This window comes from Prinia subflava, chromosome 6 (assembly GCF_021018805.1).
Source record: "Prinia subflava isolate CZ2003 ecotype Zambia chromosome 6, Cam_Psub_1.2, whole genome shotgun sequence".
Lineage (NCBI taxonomy): Eukaryota > Metazoa > Chordata > Aves > Passeriformes > Cisticolidae > Prinia > Prinia subflava.
The window spans coordinates 29,061,620-29,089,071 of NC_086252.1; the positions used below are offsets into that span (position 1 = coordinate 29,061,620).

Consider the following 27,452-nt stretch of genomic DNA (forward strand, 5'->3'; position numbering starts at 1 on the left):
ACAGCAGTTTCTATCACAACAACCAAAAATAGGGAGCCAATCTTTCTGGCACTACATGGAGCAGAACTCCTGTCACCAGTTGGTGGTAGATAAGAAATTAAGGTGGGAAAGGAGACAGAAAGCAAATAGAAAAATAAATGTGATAGGATCAAAAAGCACATTTCTTCCACAGTTTGGAGGTGGGTGGGTCACTGAACACAGGCTCAATTATCCAAAAGAAAAAACCAAACCTGAGAAAAGACAACTCAGAATAGGGTTATATATGTATGTTCAGTGATCCCCAGTCATGGCCTCTTTCCTGAGTAGCAATTTTGTCTGGGTGGAATTTGAAGATATTCAGCATTGTCTAGGATTTCTGAACATCTGGCAGATTGAAAAAAGAACTCTGCAAAAGGTCTGACCAAACTTTGCTGCCAAACATCCAGAAATATTGGCTGTGGCCTCAGCGCATGCACAGATCAGTTGCAGGGGACAGAGTTTTAAATCCAGCACTACTGAGCATCATCACATGCTCTGCACACAGACTACACAAGGAATGCTTAAATACTTCCACCAGGAAAATCCTGAGTATAGCTGTGATGGCCACAGGTCACAGGGAGACAGATGTGGAGAGACAGGAGTGGAGCTCACAGGCCACCACTCCTGCTTAAAACCTAGAAATTTCTTGAGCAGCAACTTGAACACTTGAACACCTACAATTTTTCCAAGGGATGTATCATCTGCAAGGCGAGGAAAATGGGTGTCAACACATGGGTGCTTGTGTCAGCTGATGAAAGGAAGTGTGTTTGAACAATTCTGGGTGTAGATGGCTCTGGGTGGGGAAATGCTTTTGACTGAATCCCACCTTAACTACTTCCCAGCAGAGCAGCCACTTCCACTTTGGCCTTGTGTAAAGCTGACACTGTTTCCATATGCCAATGTAAGGTTATACAGTAAAAGAAACCCAAATAAAACCGTGCATGCGTTACTCATGAGAACATGTATGTGGTAAGTGAATATGATGGCAGGTTGATGACACCAAGGAAGAAGACAAGCAGTAGAAGATCCAAACAGAAGACAGCATGCAATAAGCTGTTCACAGCCACTCTTGGTGTTTATTTTTGTGTTTGTGGTTTTTCCTTTTCTTTCAGCTGCCTATACATCAATGTCTGCCTTACACAAATGTCTAAGTAACTTCTCAATGCACCACATTTTTCCCAAGAATGCTCCAGTGGTACGTGGAAAGGAAGATCAAATAATATCCACAGTCAAGCCAAGCACTTTTTCAATTCTTTCCCCTTCAAGACATGCCTCAGTGTTTCATACCAGGTTTCTGGGAGTATCACAGATTAGCACAAGTCCTCTCACAGCACACACTTCCATCAGACAACTGTATCCCATGAGAACATGGGTCTCTCCTGAATGTCTTCCCTGTATGGCTCAGGACAGGCATCCCTCCAGAAAGTGCAGATCCAAAGCCACTGGCAGCTTCCTGCATTCAGCTGCCCAGTACATTTTGTAACAGCAAACATCTCAGGCCAGCAGCAAGGGATGTTGTGCCATGTCATCATCCTCTGTCATTACATGGGCTCCTCTCAGATCCTGCCATCTGAAACCCAGGCATGTGGTGTAATTAAGGCATTCTGGAGTGCCTGCTGACTGAGGGTTGGAAATGGCACACACACTGCTGCCTTGAGTGCAAATCTAAGGTTTTGCCATGCAAAGCTTGTGCTATGCATGTAAAACCTGCCACAGTAAAACAAATAGGTTAAAATCAGTTTTTACCTTAGTGGCTAGTTGAAAGAATTTATAAATGCTGTGGGAGTGTTTGCCTGTAAGAGTCTTCATTCTTGTAATGCTTCCCTATTCTTTACCTCTTAACACACTGCAGAAATGGGTCTCCTCGCTATCCCAGAACACAGATAACAGAATCACTGCTGATCTTCCCACTGTCTCTTGTTTCTTACTGCCTGATCCCAATTCACTTTCTCAGACATGTTTTTCTAAACAGTACCTGTGCAACCAAGAGCAGCAAAAGCAACTGTAAGTCACTGGTCTTAATTGATTCAAACAGATGCACCAGCAGGGTGGTAGGACAACCAGAAATCACATTAAAAGGGGCAGGATTTGACATTGACCTGGCTTGCGTTAACATTTACCATCCAGCTCCCTTATCCGGAAGGTGATGGAAGGGGAAGGGCAGAACAGTCACTGCTCAATGGGCACCAGACTGAATTTAGTACCCCAACACCTACTCGAACCATTAACTACATGAAATTTGCTCCCTGGGATTAGAATACCAGACTACATTTAGCAGTTTGATATCTTGGTTCTGGCAATGGACCATATATGATGTCCCACATGAAGCAGAAAAAACACCCATATTGCTCTATTGACAACTGTACAATGCTTTGTCCAAGGAGGAAAATTCTTTCCTGACCCCTAGGCAATGAGTTTGTGGTCTGCAGACCATTTGGCTGTTCCTCTCAAGCCAAGCTATAGCACACGTATTTTTTAGGCTCATAAAATTAATGACCATCAATATTACCCCCAAAATTACACATGTGCAAGTAAGACAGGTTAAGTGCTTGCCATAACCAGCACATAACATCCAGTGTTTAATATAATTGAGAAAGAAGTAGCTTAAAACAAAGCCTGATAACATTTTGGCTTGCTCTCCTTTTCCAGGAGTGTCTTAAAGGTTCTGACACAAGGCACAAGATTACTGCCTTGAGCTGTTCACCTCATCCATGATGTGCCATTGAAGAGCAGCACATCACTCCAGTCCTAACAAGCTGAGAATATACAACACAATTTCACATTATCTGCGGTGGTTTCCCTAAAAATCACCCCAGCAATTTGTTGATGAACAACTGAGATGTCCATCCAGCAGATCTTTGGGGAGTGTCTAGTGAAGGTAACCTTGCCTTTGCCTCACCATTTCCACTCTGTGCTCCAAGCCAAATCCATGCTCATACTCTTTGAAGATGATGATTTAACTTTTTATGCTAAGTTGCCACTGGAAAATTGAGATCTGCAGTCAGATATAAATAAGCTTCCTGAGATTTTAGTAACAAAATCAGGGTAGCAGTTGAAGGAACAGGAAAAGAAAAAAAATCCTGTTAAAGAAAGCCCCAGTTTCTTTCTACCTCAAGTTTCCTACATTTATGGTCTATTCCTCAATTTCTGCGCTCTCTTTGATCTTGAATTGCCATTTCACACAACTTATTTAATAATGCCACTGGAAAGAAAACCAACAAGTTTAATTCTGGGGCCCTCTCATCCTTGTTCACTTAATGAGAATACAGGATCATCACAATATCAGATTTATATCCTGTCTTGGATTCTAAAAATATTTGTTCTTTCTGATAAGATCAATTCCAGTGCAAAGAAACTCTTTGAAGAAAAGCTCCTGTCTAGCCATTTAAAAAATGTTTTATTTTTCTTTAGCCTGAGTCTGGTTTAATATTTACACTGCAACAACATATCATAACATCTGCAGCCTAGATAGGTTTTCCAGGATAGAAAAACCTAAGTATGTTGAAGAGCTTTTATTTCTAAATCTTAATAAATTGTTTTTGTTAGGATTGTCCTTCTGAACCTCTTTTTCTGAACAGGTCAACTGTCCTTCTGAGCCTGTGAAACATTAAAGTGGCAGAAGCAGCAACGTTGTATTGTCCAGCTGAAGATGGAGCCAGATGATAACAGCTCTGCAGGCTCCTGCAGCTGCTCAGTGTCTGTGCCTTTCAGATGAATTGCCCGTGTCACTACAGTAAGAGCACAAACAAAATACTATTACTGTCACTCCCATTTTAAGGATGGAAAATTAAAGGTTTTGGCCATGCTCGTATACTGAACTGCCAGAAGAGATATTTAGATTTTTCGTCAAGTAAGTCCAAGCCAGGACTTCAATCAAAGTTTTGTTCCTTCAAGGAAATTAAGCTTGACAGTTTAATTAGTATTGAATTTGTGTATTTTTTTTCCAAGCTGCTAAAAAAACTGCTCAGATTCTACCCTTCCAGTCTTCAAAGTGGTTTTAAAAAGGGGATGGGTATCCCTTTGAAAACTAACACTTTAAAACCAGATATTAAAAAAAAAAGAAAATGCAAAGCAATGATGGCACTTTACCTTGTTGGTCATTATATTTTACAATTGTTCCCGTTTGACTTAAATAATAACAACTCTGCAGAGTGCAATAAAACCTGGAAATATCCCACTTGAGCTTTTAACTAGGAAACATGAGAACTGTAAAACCAAATCTTAGCACATGCTTCAACTTTGATTTCGCTGAACTGTTATTGCAGTGTAGGACCAGTTGGAATTAGAACAGCCTTGTACACAGGTGTCACATGGAGAAAGCAGAAACACTGTGCCATCCTCCTACTGCATTTGCAACAAGGTGAAACAATGAGGGGAAGAGAAAATAAGACACAAAGAGTAAGAACAGAAGTGCTCATGGGGACTGGCTGATGTCACACACACAAAGAGTTTCTGACCTTAAAATCACCTGAAAGTAAGCAAATTAAAAAAACAAAAATCCTTGGAAGTTTGGTAAAAACTGATCTTCGGTTTAAGCACTTTATTGAAATTTGCTTTCTATGAAAAATGCCAACTTTTGTTCAGAAAGTCAAATCTAGGAATTACTTCTCAGTTTTGCTTCAGCACTTCAAAATTAATATGCTCCAAAACCTGTTTTCCCACACAGTTCCTGTTGAAAAATCCCAGTTCCTGGCTTGGCCTTACATAAACAAATAAGACAAATATCAGATGCCCTCTACCGGCCCTGTGTTTAAGTTAGAGTTTCAGGAGTTGAGAATTTCCCAGATTCCTTCTAGCCCTTGCTTTTGTTACAGTGGAGTTACAGTTTCCTGCCTCTGTCAGACGAGTCCCACCGCATCAAAGATTGAAAGTGCGGCCAGTTTGATGGTGCAGCTGTCAGCGTGAGGTCGGAGCGTGACAGGAACCAAGGGAAGCTGGAAGGACTGGGAGGGAAAGCTAACAGCTCCAGGAAAAGGAGCTGGGTTAAGGGAGGAGAGAGGAAGGGAGCTAGACCAAGGATGAGTACATACCAGGACTGACACATGAAAGAAATATGGATGCCAGGATGCACAATTCAATATCCCAAACAGGAGGGGAACGGGGGATACACACCGCACTACACAGTCTTAAACTCTTTGAGTTAACAAGTTTTCCTGAACAATCAGTCTTTCCTCTGAAAATGCTCTTTTTTCTTTCAAGTTAAGGACATGCATGGCAGGCAGGGCAGATACAGAACTATCTCAAGACCCATTGCAGATTCCTGCCTTGACTGCTAGGAAGGACACGCTGCAGCAGGGTTGGATTTGTGTTAACACATGAAGCTTCATGACTGGGCAGAGGTTTGGGATGCAGGGATGTGAAAGTGCAGTAGGAGAATATGTAGAATTGCAGTAGGGGAGCAGGATGACTAGAAACAGCCCTTGAAGCAGTTTCTCACTGATAATAACCCCAATTCCTGGCACGCTCAATGAGGTTACTCTTTGCAATGTTCAAGTTTTGCAACTCTCTCCTCTACACAGAAACAGACCTGCAATGCTCCTGCCTCCCCAGGAGGGTAAACACTGGTGTATTTTTCTCGAGTAAAGGTCCCATATTGCAGAGGCAACTTCACAACCTTTGCAGCCCCCTGGTCAGCTTTGGGAAAGGGCAAAACCCAGAGCAGCAGGTCTCCACTGTGTGTTTCTTACCTTCCCCTCAAACCTGGCAGTGGCTCCCAGCTGCACCCGGATATTCCGAGGAGGAAGAGTAAACGCTGGTGCTTCAGCAGGGACAGGGGGGCTGAGGGTCAGCGAGGTTTTGGAGACTCGAGTAGATGTCACCAGTTTCACATCCCCCATGATGTGGACTGCAAAAGAGAAACAAGTGGTAATACAGAAATTATGATGTTTAATTACCTTTATGACAGACCCAACTAGGAAGGGACCAGGGGCAGAGGTTCTGTATGTGTGCTGTACTTGTGCACACAGCAGGATCTTCAGCCTGAGGTGACATGTGTTATTTTCCTGAGGGGAAATATTTATTTTGTGTTATTTTCCTGGAGGGGAACTGAGACCCAGGAATGGTGCCTGTGCCCACAGTTGTGGTCAGGGTCACAGTCTTGAGGTGAACTCAGTTTGAACTTTCAAGTCCCAGGCCAGAGCCTTAACCAAGTAGTCATCCTTTACAACTGCACTAAAGGATAATAACTTATTTCAGGGGGATATTTTCATACTGTGACTTTGATTTTCCTGGCCTGGAATACAACAAAATCAGTAAGTCTCAAAAGTGAGCCAGTGTTAAACAAGTACTTCTGAAATAAAGAGACCTCTGTTTGCACTGGATTTAAATTGCAAGCGGGAATGTGGAAAATCTGATTTTTCATACCAAGCTTTCAAGATCTTAAGAAATATCTGGATATCTCCCTGCAACGTACTGCTAGTACAGAACAAATGCTTTTGCAGAAATTCAAAGTCTTTACTGCAAATCCTTCTTACAGCACATAGACTAGTAAAATAGCATGGAAACCAAATTTCATAATGCTGCAAGAATGGCATTTTAGAAAACTATTTATGGTTATCTGCTTCAGAAGAAATTCTTCTGCTGAACAGTTCATATTTCTCAAGAAAAAGCAAAAATTATTGTATTTTTTAGAAGTAAAATTTCATGTTTTTCAGGAAGAAAAGTAGTAGCTGACCCTAGTACTAATTCGTTGAATTGTCTATGTAAATTAGAAGATTCGCTGTAAAATACCTATTTAAAAACAAGTTTAACCAAGAAAAAAACTGAGAAATGGCTCAACCCACTAATAAGCCATGTCAAACCAATGAAAAATACTGAACTTTCAGTTTTAATCTTCTGCCATACACACCACTCTGTGATGGACTATGTATTTATTAATTTGATTCTGATAAAAGCTGCAATTAACAATACTTGACTTAACTTCAATTTGAACAAGAGAAAAATCAATTAAAAGGAGGCCATGTTGTTTTTGACTGCATGAAGGATATTTTTTCTAGAAAAGGCTGCAGTTATCTGGGGAGCAGGGGAACAGAAAACTCATTTATTTCCAAACAGGACTTACAGTCCAGTGTCACATGTATGCATCTGGAAACCCAGCCTGAGAACTTCATCTCCCATAGGACATACCTGACATGCTCCATGAACAAACAGAAACACCTTTTCTAGTTTATCCAAAACAGTTTAAGAGGGCAGCTCCTCTCACAGAAGATATTAGTTTAAAAGTTACATATTTCATCTGAGTATTTCTCCCTCACAGCCAACAGAGAGGAAGAGGCACCTCCAGAAGGTGTTTTGCTCTAAGGTGTGGGAGCCACAGAGCTTTGTGCGTCACAGTATGCACTTGTCAGGAACTATAGTTTAGGAGGCAAATCCTTCCAAGGTATCAGATAAATTATGCACACAGATTTTCAAATAATGCTTGGAATCTCCCTCCTCATTCATAACAGCACAGATGATGTGGACTTCAGAGTTCTTCTGGCATAGTGCCCTGTTAGCGTTTCTGTATATTGACATCAAAACCCCCAGAAAATCCTCTAGTGTTTCTAGCATTTGAATAGCTGAGGTCAACACAGAAGTGGGATAAAGATGATTCCTTTAACCATGATGTGAATCTCCCAACTGAGAAATTCTGCCCTCATTTCCACAAGTTAAACTTGCAGTGAATGTCTGTATTGACACCCAGTCACTTGAGAGCACAGCATAAACCTCACTTTCCACTATAAGCACCTCTTTAAAACACACCTAGGAAAAAAAATATTATCTTTGTCCTTTAAAGAATGATATGAAATTACAATACTATTTAAATAAGAAAGAAACTGATTGCATTTCCCAAGACACAAGATGAAATCAAAGCTTTGCTTCTCTTCTAACAAATGTACTTACTACCTGAAGGGACAAACAATTAAAGTCTCTCACAGCTATAGTCACCGCAATAAACAACAATTTCCCTGAAAAAGAGGAAGAGTGATTTGTTCAACTAATTATTATTTCATTAAGGACAAGACTCCAAATTCAGTTCTCCACTCAGCTAAAAGCACAATTTACCCCAATAGACTTTCAATCAATTACACAGCTGTAAAATGCTGCATACTGAGTCCATATCTGCCAGCACATTTCTAAAATTTATTTTTCTTTACATATGAAGATTAAACTTTTCAAACAATCAGTCATCAGTACTTCTTCCCAAATGTTCTTCTCCCCTGCTAAGATACACCTTTCCACAGCCTATAAATGCAGTATTTGCAAAGTCTCCCTGGCTTTGAACTCTTAACTAACAAATCAGTCCACTCCTAAAAACCTGCTATTAAATGTTCAGGTCAGTAGTGACAATACTGTGCCAGATATAATGTAGATGATATCAAAATCTTTTCTTGTCAGGAGGCACTATAGTGCAACACAACCCAAATTGCAGTGAAGCTGCAATACAAACCATAAGAGGCCAGTAACAAAACATCTCCTTCCCCACAAGTATTGACTTTGCAGAGTGTTTACGAGACCAAACCAACATCAGAGAGAGCACACGCCACCTAAATGTTGCATAAAAATCATATTGTAAGGGTAGTAAAAATGAAAACAAAGCTAAACCCAAGAGCCAAAATCCAGAATCCAACTCAAACGATGTTCACCCTTGCAAAGAGCCCTCCACTTTGGTCTGTGCCATTGCAATGGCAATCAGGCAAAAGGGTCAGAGGGAAAATTATAGATACTACAGATGCTCACAGGACTTCTGCAGGGACAAAATGCTCAAGGTGGCAGTGACATGGAAATCCACAGAAACCTGGATATGGTACCAAGAACCAGAAACAGCCACTGGCACACGGCTGGAAACGCTCAACATTCAACATCCACTCATCCTCCACCCATCACTGGGCAAGGTATGCACTGGACAAACACTCCTGTGGATAAGGGCCAATTCCATTTCTACACAAAATGAAATGAAAGAAAAAAAAAGAAGAAAGAAAGAAACAGTGTAGGAGGAAGTAGAAAGAAAGAAAGAAAGAAAGAAAAGAAATCCTGAACAATTAAGCCACTGTTACTGGTCAGGTTACACTTCTATTGCATGTTGGTAAGATACCAAAAACTATGGACAAATTGATGAGTAATATAGTGAGACTGTAACGAATAAAAACAGAGCTAGTTTTTTTCATACAAACATCTTGCAAAGATTTCAGCTTTTTCTAAATAAAGTGCCCAAAAAGGATTGAATTTACCAATTAAATACTAGCCCAAATCAGCACAAGCAGTTTTCTAGCAACATAAGCCTCTAATCATCCACATTTAGCAGCCTGACTTTAATTAACTATGGATGCTTCTAGTAAATAATTAGGAAGTATCCCTTTACAGCTTAGAGGATGTTTAAAAATTCTGTTCCTAAACAAATAACTAATTCCATGTTGTGCAGTCTGGTGTTACTAGGGAACTACCATGTCCAAATATTTTAAAGAAATAATGTCCCAGAGAACAAATCTTGTTCAAGCTCACAATTTGATAGACAGGAAGAAAGCACACACTTAAAAGCTATGAAATGTGCCTGATTTTTTTTTTTCGTTTATTTAAGCAACTCTATAGAATAAGAATAGCTCTAAAATATTTTTCTTAGGCATTTCAAGCTTGGTCCTGAATAAGATTTCAAGGATGCTACATGTCCTCCTAACATTTCATCTCACATGCTATGCACACCTAGACTATGGTCTTTAAACAAAACCTAATGTAACCAAAGTTGCAATGCAAACATTGTGGTATTAAACCTAAAAGAAAACCACCATGCAAATGTTGGCCTGTAGAGTAGTGATGTGGTTAGACAGAATTTCTAATCTGGATTTTTTTTTTTTTTTTTATTCTTAATCCTCTCTAAAAAGCACATAAATCCTTACAAATTCTCACAGTGTGCCCTCTAATCTTTCTAATACCAAAGCAGACTAATGTGTTTCAAGCATTTTCTACTGGGAACAAATCTCTGCCACTCAATACTCTGCTGCCAAAAATAAACCCAAAAAAGCAAACATTAAAAAATCCACCTCATAGATTTTTTTCTCCTCCACTTATTTTATAAAAGTAAATACTTACCATCGGCTTCCTACATAACCATTTAATTATACCAATTTCCTTTCACCAAGTTCTTCCTCCGAGGCAGGAGAAAAATGAGTTGCAGAGAGTTCCTGTGTGTGTGTATGAGAGAGCAAGTTCAGGCAAGTGAGAGGAAACCAGAGCTGCCAGCGGAAAAACCTTTATTTGACTTACTGATATTGCAACTCTACACTGAGCAGCACATTTTCACTTGGTCCAGCTATTCTGTTATTTTAGTCAGACTGGATTCAATAACCCCTGAACCGTCTCTGAAATCTGGCTACAACCTTTTGAGTGCTTTCAAAATACGAGCTGAAGGACAGACAGCCCTGGGCTTGGAGCATTTGTCTGCTGTTTGGGAGTCCTGGTTGGATTCCCTGCTCCATAATGGGCTGCCTGCATGACCTCAGGCGAGTCACTAAGCCTCTCTTCTGCCATGGCTCCCCATTTGTAAAGTGGGGATTATTGTACTTCCTTACCACAAAGAAGTGCAGGGAGGATAACTATATTAGAGGGTGGGAGCCAGGCTACAGTAAAGGACCACATAAATAGAGCAACTAGCAAAAGGCACAAAATTACCATAAACTTACAGGAAGCTGGATCTCATTATACCTTATACCTTTCTTTTTTTATAAATCAGTTGTGGGGGGGTGGTGGGGGATGGTTTTTTTAAAGCACATATTTTAAAACACTGAGTACAGTTTATTCCCTTACACAGATCACTCAACTCCGACTTCTGCCAGGGACTAAATGCTATCCATTATGCCTCAAAATCTTCAGTATTTAAATTAAGTTTTTTTCTATTCTAAACCTGCTTGTGTTTCCCCTTCTCACACAGTTTATTTCCTTTCTTGCAGCTTCTTTTTTACCACTGCACTAACATGCACAAGGACTAACATGTGGTTACCATACTTCTGCACAAATCTATAACTTAACACGTTCTCCCCTGAACTGCAGACACAAATTTTTGCAGCCGTACGACTTGTGCCTATCTTTCCACTCTTGCCTTACAAGACCACACAAGGAAGTATCCTGCCTTCTTCCAGCTACTGACACTCAAGAATCAGCACGCAGGAAGAACAATAAACCATAAAGGATCACCCAAGGTGATAAATCCGTGTTGTTTTCGCAGAGGGGAAGAGACTGGAAGGTGGAACAAGAAGCAGGGGACTTGGAATGCCACCAATCATGGCCATGCTGTTCTGGGCAGCTTCTCCTTCAGACATAGGTATTGGGCTCTATAGGAATAAGATTAGGATGCTAGAAGTAGGACTAATTTGAACTGGCAACAATATTAATACGAGTTAAATAAGTCTTTTTCTTGAGAGTATAATAGGATACTGCCCACAAATCATGCTTTTTGTGATGTCCAGATCTTGTGCTTGTGCTCTTCTCTTTGTAGGTCTTTCTAAGTGCTGTGGTCAAGCAGAACCTGAATGTGTCCTGACACTATGGGAATAAGAAAGATTTCCTATCAGCACTGACTTGAGTATCTTCCTCTGTTGCCTCATCAATATGTTTCTTATTCTCTCCAAGCCTGGTTTCTGGAAAAGTCCATTTGTAAAAAAAAAAAAAAAGGAATTTTTAGCCCAGACTCCTAAATGTCCTATCCTTTCCCCAGTAAAATCTGATAGCTGCTATTAGACATCATAGTAAGAACAGCATCAGATGCCAAATCTTCATGCACAACTCCATGATCCAAAAGTTTTGGAAGCTAAAGTTTTGGCAAATGTGTGTAAAATCCTTGAGTATGTTCCCACAATATGCTATTGCATAACTGACCAACACAAGATGGGATTTACAGATCAACTGGCAATTTGTGCTAAAGCTTAGACTCAGTAAAGTGACAAGAAAAAAAATCCAAACTAAGTCACAATTTGATTTGTGACAATCACTTCACAGATTTTCCCAGAAGTAACTAAGTTCTTCAAATCCCATAATTTCAGTGCCTTAAATTTCACATTCAGCATGTCAGCCATGAGGCTTTGTATTAACATAAATCTTGCCCATGCACAGAAAAAGGAAAGAACAGGTTCAAACTGTTCCAGGTCTCATTTCAACAAAATACCATTGCAGTACCTATGTTCCATTCTGAAACAATTAAGTTTTCCAGGATACTTCAAATATGAATTCTGTCAAGCTCTCATGTAGCTGCATGTGAGATTCTGATAGGGTTTGAGCTATGAAATATTGAAGGAGCTTTCTGAAAGAAGTGAGACCATTTTTTAATGTAGCAGTTTTTGATATCTTCTGGAGTTTGGCCTACAGTGTTAGTGATAAGAGCTGTTCTGTGGCAGATTTCCTTTATTGTATGTCTTGTGTATCCTTCCAAGAAGTACAACTATTCCTATGTACTTTTCCAAGTGATGTTCAATGGATTAGTTTTTGCTGAATATGCCAATCACAACAGTGGCTGCTGTAGAAGAATCTGTAGGTAGAAGTGACTAATCGGGTGTGACTCAGAACAAATTTAACTAATATTCAGATGATAAATCTCTAAAAGAGACTAAAATATATTATACTGATTTCATGACACAGAACTTAATCTTTTTTAGTGGGGAGAGATGTAAGAAGCTAATCAATAAACTTTTTGCTTTTATTATATTTGTATAACTAATGCAGCATGGACTTTAAACTGAGATGGTTTCCATGGTACAATGACATAGATGGGTGAGGAATTTCATCCTGATCTCATGTAAAAGAATATCTCAAGATGATGCTAAGTGACCTACATTTCTTTAAAGCCAGGTTTATTAAAGGACAAGGACAGAAGTAAAGCCCTTTATTTATATAAATCCTATAAGAAAACAAACAAATGAAAAGTCATCCATGTTCTTTTAAAGGAAAATCATGCCCTCCATACAAGTCTGTGCTGCCTAGGAAATACTCACTAGCAATGATGACTTTCTTCCAATGAAAACAGTTGTATATATCCTCTAATTTTCCTCAATTTTTCAGTTTTAGGTTGGGGTACTAAATATTGGTTTAGGGTACTAAATAAAGATACCAGGCCCACTGGATCTGTACATATATCTAACTTCACTTACTCTCAGAAGTTCATGTGGCTGCAGTGGAATGTCCAACATGAGCCCTGATGTTTGCCCGTGAACAATTACACGTTAAAGGTTTATTGATAAATTAAAGCAGCTGCAAAGGGTATTTCAGGTACAAGGAAGGGTGCAGAAATATAAAGAAAAGCGAGAAATAAATGTCTGCCTTTGATAACATAGAACCATCTTGATTATAAACAGACATGCTACATTATTCAATTATTCCATAACCACTGAGCATTAAACTGTAGGAAAGAGCACACCCATTACAAAGCAGCTGAACATGTCTTGAAAGAATGCAATGACATTTGAAGACTCAAGTTTAATTTGAAACATCAGATTAAGAAGCAGTAAATCAAGAGACCACAAGAAACAGCTTCTTTGCAGTCGTTATCTTGGAAGAAATATGAGTAACTAAATGTGACATGCATTGGGCAGGTTCAGTACAGCATCCATACCTAAGAACTGTTTTAGAGCAGCAAATTGAAGCCAGAGGGAAACCCAGATGGCAAACGGGATGCAAGTTGGGCTTGCTCTTGCTGATTCCAAAGGGGCTTCCTGTAGAAGCACACTGGGAAGAGTAATTCAATCTGACTTCAAAACCTCCTACAATTCTAGTTTATAAGCAACATTTAAAGAGAGGGAAAAAAAGGCAAGATCTACAGAAATGTTTTCAGTGTACTAAGCAGGAGGTCACTGCCAATAAAATTCTGCTGGTTTTCCTTTAAAGGATCATTTCTAGTACTCAATATATACCAAAATCTAAACATTTTGTCTAGACAAGGTTTGGACTAAAAATCTGAATTTCATCATCGACAGCTGGTCTCATAAAGGATGGAACTTCTAGTAACACCTTTCATAGTCCTTAAAGGAGGATATTCAGGATATGCAGAGCATGCATTTAGAGTGTCTGAAGAGACTGCACCAGGCCTCATCTTACCAATAAACCTCTGTGATTGTGTCGTGTATCTTGTGCTTGACAGGTACAGAATAACTGGTACAAGTTGGTGCTTATGATAGAAACATAAATGTGACAAAGACCATCCAAAATTCAGGGACATTTCAGCCTGGGGGTATGACCTTGATCATTGAAAAGCAGCACCTAGACCAGTAAATTCTTTCTTCAGGAAGGAAAACAATTTTCCCAGTACTGTGCTGCCTTTCAGGACATACACTGATGTAAGCAGCAGGGAAACCACTAGGAAGATATTTGTTTCAGGTCATCTTTTCACAGCAAGTGGAATTTGCACGATTTCTCCACAACTTGTATGTGTCACCAGTGACTGGTCACCGCAGAACACCTGAGCATCATCTGGGAAACCCGATGAGAACATATTTAAGAGGACTTGCACAAAACATTTGGAAGAGGGGCTCTTGAAGCCATCTTGAAATGCAACTTGCAATTATAGAATAATTTTCAATGCCAGTGGATATGAAACTTGTCAGTATAAGCTGACAGCAGCATGAAGTTTCAAGGACACAAGATAAATCTGCAGCTACAGCTCTGGCTTCAGACCTTGTTACTCAATAAACACAAGTCCAACAACACTGCTTTGCTAGCATTAAAAAACACCTTCCATTCAAGCCCTTTAGAAGTAATTTATATGACTCTCTCAGTACTGAGGAAGAAGATGATTCAGTGCTTCAGTTATTTAGTCTAGGATTACAGAGCTGAGAGACTGTAAAAGAAAATGCAAAAACAAGATTTCAAAGAATGAAGGACTGAGTAAAAAGAATTTGACTTCTAAAAAGAAAGAAAAGTCTTATTTCCTGTTTATTTGATACGGTACTTCCTTCTAGCTGAGTGCAGGTTTCAGCAAGGCTTCTAGCAGAGCTAACAGGTTTTATTCTGGTGCACATTAGCATGGGACAAGTTTTGAGAGGTCTGCCTACCCTTTGATTTACATAAAAAGTTTTTCTGTAAAATCCTATTGTTGCAGTGTCTTAGCAGTAGTGGAAGGTCAAGCTAAATCAGCATAATACAGTGGAATTTCTGTTGGTTTGGGTTTTTTTTCAGGTTCCACATTTCAGAGTTACCACGTTAACTTTCCTTGATGCTGATGCTGCAGGTGGTCAACTGCTGTTGCCTATTTCCAAGCCAGTAGGGCCATAAAACTGCATGAAAGGTGAGTCATGGAAGATTAGTGGTTCATAAACCACAGAATTTTTAGCCTCTAAATTTTGCTCTGTGCTTTAGTTTTAAATATGTCCAGAACTCAAAGAAACAAAGACAGACCCAAGTCTGCCAAGTTCTAAACCATTTGGGAAAATGAACACATGTACTCTACTGGCTGAGGTGTGTGAACCCTGGGGTAACATTGGACAGAAACCTCTTGATTCAGCCAGAGATAGACAGGGCCACGGATAAACACCACTAAGTTCCAAATTCTACTGCAAATACTTAATACTAAAGGAATTAGTTCTTCATTTGAAAGAGCCACTGGTCCTCTATGCTGAGATACTCTGCACAAGGCCAAATTCTGAGCTGCCTTCTCTTCTATGAAGTCCCATTAACTGTCAGCAGAAAACCCAGAACCTAAGCTCTCCTGTAAGTTTATTTTTTTCTGGAAAAAGGTTTTTTTCATGCATGCAAATCAGCATACTCTAACAATCACTGGGTATACCTCAATCCTTAACCATGTATTTGGCACTGTCAAACAAAGAGGAACACCACCTTGCACAAAAAGTTATAACCTTGGTGTGAGATGGAGCTGTATGATAGTTCCTAATTTTTTCTACAGGAAAAACTTCAGGATAGTGCAATGTCTGTCAGAGAGAATGGTTGGTCCACAACACCCACATTTCCCCCATGACACAGGACATTTTCCTTTAACCTTCTTTCCATTTGTTCATAGATAGATATAGGTGAAGCCTTTAAGAGTGTCATTCCAAGAGAGCTGAAACAGAGATTAGGAAGATTAAGCACTCTTCTGATGATGAAATGTGAACCCCTACATGCATCCCTCAAGCTCTTCCACTTTACTGTCCAGATTTTAACAATGATGTAACCAAACAAGAACAACTAACACTGAAGCCATCTATCTGCTCTTCTCACAGGTAGTAAAGTTTCACACCCAGTGCTACTTGCTGCATTTCACGCCTAAACCACCTCAGACTTCAGAAAAAATTTAAACAAAAATGGTAGCGTTTTTACAAATTCTTAAACTGAATTATTCCCAATAAGGGCCTCACTAGGTGAAGTTAAGGTGGTAATTATTTTCAAACAATTAAAAGCTTGCTGCAAAGAAAATGAAGACTTTTTTTTGGTCAATGTAGATGGGAAATAAGATGTGAAGTCATAAGCTTTTTATTGTACCATGGACAAATCAGACATGGGAAAAAGTTTAATAATTAAGAATTGATGAACTCCTGGAAGAGATTGCTCCAGGAGTCTGTGGAGTCTTCAGTGCTGGAAGTCATCCAAATGTCTGTCAGGACTGACACACACAGCTGATTAAGCCTTGGATATGCCAGAAACTGAATGAAGTCCCTTCCAAGCCCATGACTGTGATTCATCTAACAGTTGATGTTAAATTTGAGCTACAAAATAGGACTTTCACATGCTGGGTAGGGGCCAGCAAGACAACTCTTACTCTGTAGAGAACTCTGTAAATCTGAAAAGAAACAATTGCTATAAGGTGAAAAAAATCAGCCTATGAAAATGTCAACAATATCAATATATAAATCATTAACATTGCAGAGCTCAGTGAGAAGCAGTGAGACAGAAGGAATCTGCTTTAATCTTACTTAAGCATCAGTTTTCAAATCTCAACCAAATGTCCATTGCTCATAACAAGTGGAAACAGCTTTCATTTGAGACTGCAGAGGGTGGGATATGCAGGCAGAGATATTAATGCCCCTAAAATACATTTCCATTTTCAAACATAAACTGCCCTGTTACATTCAGACACCACACTGCATATAAAAGTTCTTTTACATACTTTTTACTGGATTTGTAAAGTAGAGAATTACAGTAAGTTACTTGGATCTCATCACATTTCTTCAGCTGTGTTCTACAAAAGCACACAATGGGTGTTCTTGAAGGGAACAGCTTAAAAGTGCATAATAAAAGAAGATTCAAATGTGGATCAGTGGTTTGGAGCCTCTTCACATTTTCATGGGGTTTGTACTGAGAGCAGAATGGTTGGAGTGTCTGAAATCAAGGTCTGTCCTGACTGCCCCGTCCTTCCAGCTGGGAGACAAGGGCCTGGTCTCCTTCTTCTGCTTGGAGTTTCATTAGGATGACTTTTCTCATGAAACTTGGACCCCATCCAGTCCTCAGCCCCTCTTTACACATTGTATCTATTCAATGAGCATGTCAGCATTTACTCTACCAGCAGGGAAAAATTGGTAGGAGCAATGAAATCTTTCCATCAAGTCCTCCATGTTTTCCTGACCCTTTCTAAAGGCCCCAATCCAGCCAGATAGAGCACTGTGATGCTTTTGTGAAGATCTGAAGACTTGATCCCACAAGTCACCTCACCTCGTCTAACAAGTACCTGGACCAGCTCTCCTCCCAGGCAGGAAAGGTAGAAGATGATTATACTGCCAGGCAGAAATGATAATTAGAAAGGATGGAACAGAGAAGAAAAAGAATAATTGAGATTCAAATCAAAGAAAAGACGAGACTGAGAAGGAGAAAGAAATCAACAAGAGATGAAAGAGACAACTTGGAGAATACAAAAAGTTTCCATGGACGGGGGAGATTATGGTCAGCCAGGCAGAGAGAAAATAAGAAAGAAAATATGATGAAGGCTGCCACAGACCTATCAATATTCAGATACACTGGCAGTAGGGCTCAGAGTCATGATGGCTCAATTTTTTAGTTCCACAGTTTTAACTAAAGAAACTTCAGGAAATTTTTTTCCCCCTCCTCTCCCCCATATAAAAACAAACAAATGACCCAAGAATGAGTGAGGTTCATACAAACCTCTTCCAACAGAATTTCATCCACAAAGTTGGTTGTTGAAGAGTCATTCTCCATAGCTCCCTCCATTCTCAAGCTTTGTTGTTTGCAAAGTATTTAATATGCCTCACTCAATCTATCTACTTGCCAGTTTAGGGCAATTCTCCTTTATATGAGATCCCAACAACTGCTCTGCACGCCAATACTGAAAATGAGCGGGTCAGAAAGACACCAATTATCCAAGTGTTTACACAGATGTGAATAAAAATGTGCAACGTTGATATTAGAAACAGACAAATGTATTCTTCTCTTCTCTTTTTTTTTAAGATAAAGCATTAAAGAAGATTTTAAAAAGTATGAAAAAAGCTAGTTTTTCAAATGCTGCTGACACTTGACATCCCATTACCTCTGTGGTATATTTCTTGCATACACAAAAACTGATTGTGTTTTCTCCATCCTTTTTTCCAGTTTGTTTTGCATGTAGTTCCCTTCAGAGATTTTTTCTTTAATGACAGATTACGAAAATCATCCTTCTACTCCTCTTAAATTAGGTCCCACTTCAACACTCAGATGGTTACTTCTTAGCAGATGAGCATATTAAAGCCATGAGATTAAAATTTGACCTTTCTCTGTTGAATTTATTCCGACAGCCAATTTCAGCCATGAGGACAAAGGGCAGAACCTGGCTGGATTCTGTGTTTTGTTCTTGGCCATACATTTTATTCCTCAAGCAGCGCAGCAGAGGTGAGCAACAGGCAGAGTAAAGTTCTTTCACTTCAATTGTGCTGAAGTCAGTAGAAAGGCTGCCAATGCCTCCAGGGAGAGCTGGAAAGGGAAGCAGGTCCAAGGCAAGCTCTTCATTTACAAGCACTTGCCAGGAGCCCTCTATGAACTCCGTACAGAGCTCTACAGGCTTTGAAAAACAGTTTAGAACTGGGTATGTTTTAAACTCTGCAAAGAAGCTCCAAACCAGATGTGCCTCAGGGATTCATTTACCAATTTAAAATGTAGCAGTAGGCCTCAGTTCTAGGTGTCCATGAACAAGAGGTCCTTAGTTAATTTGAAAATAAAGGAAATGGGGGAAATAATCTTTGATTAGTATTGATGAGATCAAAAATATCAAAGAATTTTATAAATATTGGAGAGGAAGATTGAGAAAATATCAATAAAACTGGTATCATTTTGTACCAGGAACAGCCAGAAGGTTACCCAATGAAATTGTCACAGAAAGTGTCAAAATAAAATGAAAGCTCTGAACCCACATAAGACACTCCTTTAGACAAAAAATATCTCAATGTACTAAGAAGGTAAGAGAAAGATGGAAAATTGCTTTTCCCAGGGTACCCTTGGATACAGCATGGACACAATTCTAGCAAAAGGTGATTTGGCCTGTTACAGGAAGAAATTTTGGTCTGTCATGGAGATGATTAAAACAGCATTTTTCCATTAAAAGACAATTATACAGACAGTTTGTATCCAGAGCCTGTAAATATGGAGCAGAAATAATTTCACTGAAAGCTGCAAAGGTACACAAACAGAAAGTTCACTGGTGTTGCTGAGGAAATTCCTGGAATATTTGCACCTCGTGATACCATATCCAAGTCTGCTGATCATGGAATGTATAGGCTTCAGATTTAAAAGTTGCCCCCAAGACCACATGCAAAATAACTTCCTGTTGAAAAACTTTTGAGTACAAACACTAATTAAGAGAAATAAAATACGTAAACACCCAATTGTTTCAAAGGAAAAAAAAAAAAAAGAAAAAAAAAAGAGGACTAAACTACATTTAAAGGCATCAGAATGAGGTGGGGGTTTTTTAAACATCAGGTACAATTCCTGAGGAGTCTAGCTGTGAAGTCATAGGAATAAAATATAAGATAATTAATAAAAACAAGACTGTATGACTATATAGACTAGTTACATGCATCACTAAATGACTTCAAGTCACTACAGCACTATTTTGACAAGCATCAGCAAACTCTAAACCCTCAGGAAGTCCCTCTAAGATCCACAGCACAGGAAGCTAGGGTGGCAGGAAAGGCACAGAGACCTGTCTGCATAGCAAGTGAGAGGTCTGCAGGGGAAATCTGCTATGGAACATTACAGGTTAGAGTTCCCCTGTTCCTCACTCTTCCCACTTTTCCTGTAAGCACAACCACTTGGCTACTTTTTCCAGTTGCCATACAACAACATAGAATCATTAAGGCTTGAAAAGACCTCCAAGATCATGGAGTCCAACCTTTGAGCAAAAATAATGCTTTTAAGATTATTATTATGTTCTCATGAGGGAAAGGAATGTTTTAAGGTATGGACCTAGGATTTAAGCTGGTTTAAATCAGCCTATTTTCACAGGGTCACAGAAGTGAGCCAGCTTACACCAGCCAGGGATGTAGTAGCACAACTTTCTGTAAAAGTTTTGGCAGCTCAGTGTAAACCCATTAATCTTGAACTACTGGACTACAGTTCTGTGAGATCTGCAATCACCATGACCCTGTAATATTTATTCTGTTTCTTATCTGACAGGAAAAACCAGCCTGCAGGAATCTGCCTGGTGAGGTTTAGGACAAAGGACGATTTCTGCCTCGTGTTTGGAATGACTCGGTTATCTGCCACCAGAGGCAGGTAGTGAGTGTTGTCTACTTTAGATCAAATAGGTGGTCCTGCTTTCAAATAGTCGAGATATTTCAAAGCACCTTTATATTGTTTTAATAGATAGCTTTTAAACAGAGTAATCCAGTAATCCTATACAAAATCTAGTAATTTGAAGATAGGATTGGGAACCCAAACTCCCAGATTTCTGAACTTGATTCCCAGCATTGTTGCTTATGTGTGGTTCCACAGCAAACATCTGAAAGATGTCACCCCACAGGTGACAAAGATAACAGCTTTCCTAGGATTCTAAAGATGGTGTTACAAAGTATGTCTAGCAAAGCATCAATGTTTTCAACACACATAAATTCACATAAGGAAAAGAATTATCTTTTGAGAAGTCAAAGATAAAAAAACCCCAAAAAAACTGGACAATTCCACTCAGGACAGCTACCAAAAAGACTTACTACTGCCCTATTTTCCTATTTTCTATTTTTAAGTTTGTGATGGGGAATTATAGCAAGAATAAATAACAGGATGCAGTAGAATTCCAAATAAGAACTGGTTTGTTGGTTTAACAGACAAGAACAATTTTTCCCAGCACAATTATCTAAGTCTATGAGATATCCAAAGCAATTATTAACCACTTACTACAACGAGGTAGTTGCTCCTGTGCTAGAAAAGACAGACGCTATCTGGATTTGTTGGTGCTGTGCATGAAGAGACATCTGGAACAAGAAGTTAACCAACCTTTACAGGTTTTTGATATCACAATTGGAAATCCTTAGATCAAAACTCAAACAAAGAACACAATTGCTTAATTTGAAGTAGTTTCTTGTAAGTCTAAAACTTAGGCCAGTTTTCTGGCAAACATTTCAGGTACCATTGCCGTCCCTAATCACAAGTTTTTTCCGTCCAGTATTGGCTTTTCTCTGAATTTGAAACCCAAGCTTAATGCAAAACCACATCAAGCAGAAACAGGATAAAACAGATTCATGCTGAGCCTGAATGGGTAAAGCTGCAGAGATTCTTGCTGTTCTAGTCACAATAATAGTTTCAGCTTAAAAACTACTGGTCCATTTCAGCAAGTGGCTGCTTTTCTGCTGCTCCACACAAAGCCACATCCAAGTGAAGACTGCCTTCTCCTAGATCTTATTTTAGTGTATGTTATCTGGACACAGCAGCAGAGAATCTTAGAAGCTTGTAAAATGAATTAAGCAGGCAAATGCACTGTGTTTGTTTTCAGTTCAATAGGAGGCTTTAATTTAATATTGAATACATATGAAGGACGAGACATGCTAAATTGAATGAGCCTGGAGGCTTAAAGTGATATTAATTCCACTTGCAATCAACCATGTGGATCCAATGATCAAAGAGACTTGGAAGCAAGAAGGGAATAATGGAAGTATCAACACTCAGCAACATTCTGTTGCCTTGGGGCAGCACAGGACCAGAACAGATGCCAGGGGAGCAGCAGGGCTATCCCTCCTCACATCGAAGGGAGACAGGAACTAAAGCCACACTGGATTGCCATGCACCAACAATCCTCAGGATGCTGCTAGGAAAAGCTGCCAATTGTACTTCTACTCTTTTCTTTATAAGCTTAGGTACTGCCCTGGTTTTGACTGGGATAATTTTCTCTTAAACCGTGTCACATCAAACCATGACAGAGACTTTCTATATAAAGTGCTGCCAGTGTGACAAAGCATGACTGTGAAGAGATGAGAGATGAGCACCAAAACACAATCATAGTTACTGAAAATTATCAGATAGGTCTTTAAGGAGTCCAGAGACAAGCCTATGGAATAAGCAAGTGTTTATTTTAGCAAAAGCACTTACCACAGGACATTAAAATCTTGGTTTAAGCTATTTTAAAAGCCTTCCCAGATCGAGCACGTGCATTCTGCATTATCCAGAAGAAAAAATGAACTAAACTAGACATATTAGGTGTTTAAAAAGGAAAAAAACCACCAAGATTACCAAGGTTGCACTTTTGAATCAAACTAATCATGAAAGCAAGTGCTCATATTATGAGGGCCCAAACTGTTCTCTACATTCTTGTAGCAAGACAATTGAAGGCCAATAAATGATTTTTTCTTATTATATGCCAGGCCTTAGCAGTGTGGAAGAACAGGTCCAATATTGACACAGGCTTCAAGTTTGAAACACGTGGTCAAAACTGGACATGTAATGAGCAAGTTCATACTTATCTTTACTATCCAACCTGCCTTGAGTTAAAATAAGGTTAATATCTCCCATTCAAGTTCTGTTGAAATGAATGGGAATGTTCTCCTGATTTAACAGGATATTGATCATGCTTTTTGGCAAACTTCATCAGTTACAGTCTTTCATTCTTCTGTGCAACATCCATCCAGGAAAGCGGAAAGTATTCTCATGGTAACAGGACATCTTTGGAAGAGTATTTGATGAAATGCTCCTCCCCAAGTGTGCTTGTTTCATTTTTAAAATAGCAATTGTTTTCATGGCATAGAGGATTTGGATTTTGTTGTTCTTAAAGGTTTAAGTTCTTTATCTTCCTGTCATAAGTTTAAAAAACTGTTAAAGAACTTTCCTGATATCTTGCTACATTTTTAAAATAGTTTAAATTTACTTTGGGAAGATCCTGTGGTCCCTTATAAATCTCCCAGAGAGTAGAAAAGGATTTTTGTGGGCTTTCTTTTTGCCAGAATTCCCGTGCTATGTGTATTTTAACTACTACTTACTTCAGACTGAAGTGCTGCCTATGTTTTAACCCCTCTTATGCAGAGCTGCTGTGACTTCTGCATGGGAGATTCAAATCACCAGAGCCCTAAATGATCTGTTAAAGGCAAAAATCCTTACACATCACCTAAATAACTAATAGATGTCTGTTACTGTTCCAAAAGGTAGGACTTTCAGTGTTCAGACTAAACAAAAATAAGCTCCTCACAAAGACATGTAGCTTCAGGTTAAAAAAGTTGGATGATCAAACAGAGATAAATGTCTGCTTACAGTTTTCTAGCCCTTTCAAGCTATCTGTGCTGTTACAAAGTTATTTCTTTCTCCAATATTTGGAGATGGCTAAATTGACTTTTAGCTATAAACTGCTGAAGGGTTTTTAAAAACAATTTTACACCTCAGAAGAAAAAAAATCAGTGGGAGATTTATATTGTTAATGCTAAATACACGAAACAGATAAATGCAAATCATACAGAACACGGCAGTTTGAAAATACGAGCCATTTGTCCCTAATTCCTAGTCCTAGTTCTTGTCAGCTCCTTTCCTTAAGGACTTTGCTGCAAGATTTGTAGCCTTGCATATACATAAAGCACTTTATTAATTTAGTGGGTCTGCTTACATAAGTAATAGAAAGTTTGCAGACCTAGGTCAAATGGAAATGAAGCAATAATCATGGAACAAGGGTAAAAGAAATCTTAGTACAACTTTCAGTCAGAGGAAGTATGGTTCTGTAAAATCTTTGGATGTAATATTATTGGCATCTGACTGGAAGTGCTATAATTTTCCATTTGAGTTAAGCAAATACTGAGGAAAGTCAATGTTTTAACGGCAGCAATGGGTTTTAAACTCACAGGCATGAGGAACACCACTGGAACACAGAGTGGGGCACTGCTGACAGGTTTAAGGCTCAGGATCAGACATCCAGTGACATCTTGGCACATACACAGGGCTAAGTGAGACATCTGCTTCAAGTTACTCAGCTCATCCACAGGGTGACAATGGTTTGCATTGTTTACAAATAAATATAATAAATAATCAGGCAAATCTGTTGTTAGTTAAAGCATTAGGAAAAATACACCCTTTAAAATGCCTCTTGCAGAAAGACATCTGTTAACTTGAACTCTCCAACCCAAACTGTTTACAGCAGTCTTTATTTGGGTTTACCTTTTGTCTCTTTCCATTTAATTTTCTCTTCTCACCGGTCATTTTATGAGTTATGTTTAAGAAGAAAACATGTTTTCTAGCAACAAAGGACATCATAGTTTTGGCCATATGCTTACCCTTACTCCAGAGACTCAACAATCAAAAATTATTTAACCAGAAGAAGATTCTAATGTTTTCAAAATACTTTGGCAACAAATTTACTCACCTATAAAGAAAATAGACAACTTGTTTTTTACTACTATATATGTAATATCAGAGACTAATTTGCTTAAAAAAACCAAACCTTTCTTTAAGGGAATCTGAGTAAGAAATTTAAAATGAGGGGTAGATTTACAGCTGTAAACTCCTCTTATGACAAGCAGTTTTCCCATTAGTGCATCTTCTACTATCATCTGCTTTCTGTAGTGTGCTTTTTCTCTCTGATCCCATTGAGAAGAGAATTATCCATAGAGAATTATCTATCCATAGTGGCTCCTCTTGAGCTGAGCCAAGCGCAGAGCATTCAAGTCTTGAGTATTAGAGCCAGTATTATATGTATATTTATTATAATTTATTTCACAGACGTTACTAGCACAAATCAGTAAGGAAAGGCAGCACGTAAGAATGCCGTCCACTGTTCTAAAGGAAAACAATCAAAATCAGCTTGAGTAATGATTTTCCATCCTAACAAACAGTTTAACTTCCAGGCTCAAGCCAGCTTTCTACTCTGGATTGATTCCTTTGGAGACTCTAGATAGGGCTGCATATCAGCTGCTACAGAGTAAGGACATGATAAATCTCATTCACTGGGAGAAGATAGCAAAAGTAAAAATAACATCTAACAACACCCTAAAAACAGCCAGGTGAACTTTATTCTAATAAGGCTACTGAATTAACATGCTGGGAACTGGTGTATTTTATTTTTTGAAGACTCAGAGTCTTCTGGCAACGGGCAGTGATGGCACCTTGCTGTGGCTGAGCTGGAGGTGTCACCGTCAGCACCAGACTACATCTTTAACTTTCCTGTCTTAATGAGGCACAGGGAAGTGAGAAACACTTTTGTACCCCTCTTAACCCCCACATGTCAAGAATAAAGAGGAAAATAAGAGGGAAAAAAACATACACAAAAAGACACAATTAAGCCACTGTTGACAGCCCAGCACCAAAGCACTTCCTTTGCAGGTCAGATGTTGCCTGTTCTTGGCACATGTTGTGTTTTTGCTCAGTATGGACAGAAAAGGAGATATGTAACCTGAAATACTGAGTTTCTTCTGAATACCAGGACCTATCTTGACTTGCTTCTTCTCAGTACAATTGCTATTTTGTTTCTTGTTGAAAATGCGTATTCATCACTGCAATGCAAACCAGACATGTGAAACTACAAAGAAATCAGGATTTTACAGCTGATGGAGGATCAGAATATCTGCATTTTATTGTACGTGGATCAGGAAACTGGCTTTGCAATGAAATTACTACAGCATGAGCAAGAAGAGAAAATGGATTAAGCAATACCTGCTTATGACTAGTTTTTGTTAGCTCCTGACCTCTCATTAGTGTCAAAACTTGGAAAAAAACCACCCCAAAACTAAATAAAAACCTTTAAATGCTGGAAAAATTTACTTACTTCTCTGGAATGAACCTCTAATCACAGAAAAAGAAATTAACATCTTCTGCTCTTGTGAATTTTGGCTGCTCCATCTCTATCATATTCTTTATGCCTGCAATGACATCACCCAATAACAGCAAAAATGGAAACTCATCACAAGCTTAATTCACAGCCCTTCAAAGGATTCAAGATCCAAATTGTACAGAATTAATGAATTTACAGCAATAGGGTTACTGCCTTCAAGAGTTTTATATAGGTGTTATTTAGAGGCCCAGGCGCCCATGAACAGTGGAAAATACAATAACTGAAAATGTAATCACTGACATATCTTTAACCAGAACAAAGCTATACCAGATTCCATTTGTAATCATAAAAGGAAGAAAAAGAACATCAGACATTCCAGTAGTTTAAAAGCTGATGACTCTAATTTGCAAGAATCTTTGAGTCTAGCATTTTCATGTTTTTCATGTTTAATGCTCATAATAGTTCATTGCTTCTTCTTTCATTGTGTAAGCGCTCTTATACATAATATAATCCTGTTTATCTGAAATTCTTTGGGGATTGCTAAATCCACTTGAGAAGCAGACACTGATGAGAGGGAAATGGAAGGATTACAACGACTTGCATCAGTTTTCTGAAGAGTTATAGTTCCCTTAATGTAGTCTCTTAAAAGGGAGCCTGTGTTCTTTTTTTACTGCTCTGAAGGAGTATTTGGAGGGGGAGCGGGCTGGGAAGGAAAGTCCAATCACATAAAATACAGCAAACTTCCATTTAATCAGGATTTCAGTTAGTCAAAAATGTTAATTCATCTGTCAAAAATATGTACCACTGCTAGTAAAGAAACAAACCCGAACCCCTCCTGGTGCCTATGAGATTCTGAATAACTAGAAATGCTTTTACTCTGAGAGGTATCTAGTGAAAAACCCCTCAGTTTGCAAACACTTGCTTCTGGATATTTCCAAGAGACATACAAAAAGTCCACAGGAAGAGTGAGGAGAAGAAACTGGCAGCATCCATAGAAGAGAATTTTCCACCTCCCTTAAGATTATCTTTTCCCTAGACTACCCAAGAACTCCAATGCATCCTTCTTCCACATATATTCATCACTGCAACCTGTAAACCTAAATGTTTCTCCACTGTGCCAATCACACTATTCAGTGTCTGTGGGTCTGAGTGAGACCAAGGCTTTTTCCAACCAAAACAAATAAGACAATGTTTACAGCTTTCACCCAGGGTGATTTGTTGACTTTGGCATAAACACTCTCATTAATCTTTTGAGATTACTCTAAAAAAAGAATGTGTTCACATGAAAAGCACTAGCACAGGACCATTTTTCACTCAGTGGTGGAAATACTGG

General features: G+C 39.0%; 1 protein-coding gene across 2 annotated transcripts in view; it reads right to left on the reverse strand.

Annotated features, from left to right (window-relative positions):
• The window catches only part of MYLK (myosin light chain kinase), a 203,265-nt gene that overhangs the window by 143,076 nt on the left and 32,737 nt on the right, over window positions 1-27,452 (reverse strand). For both annotated transcript variants that reach the window (XM_063400871.1, XM_063400872.1), the window contains exon 2: window positions 5,706-5,863. In XM_063400871.1, the coding sequence (XP_063256941.1) occupies window positions 5,706-5,863 (158 nt within the window). The remainder of the gene's footprint in view (window positions 1-5,705; window positions 5,864-27,452) is intronic.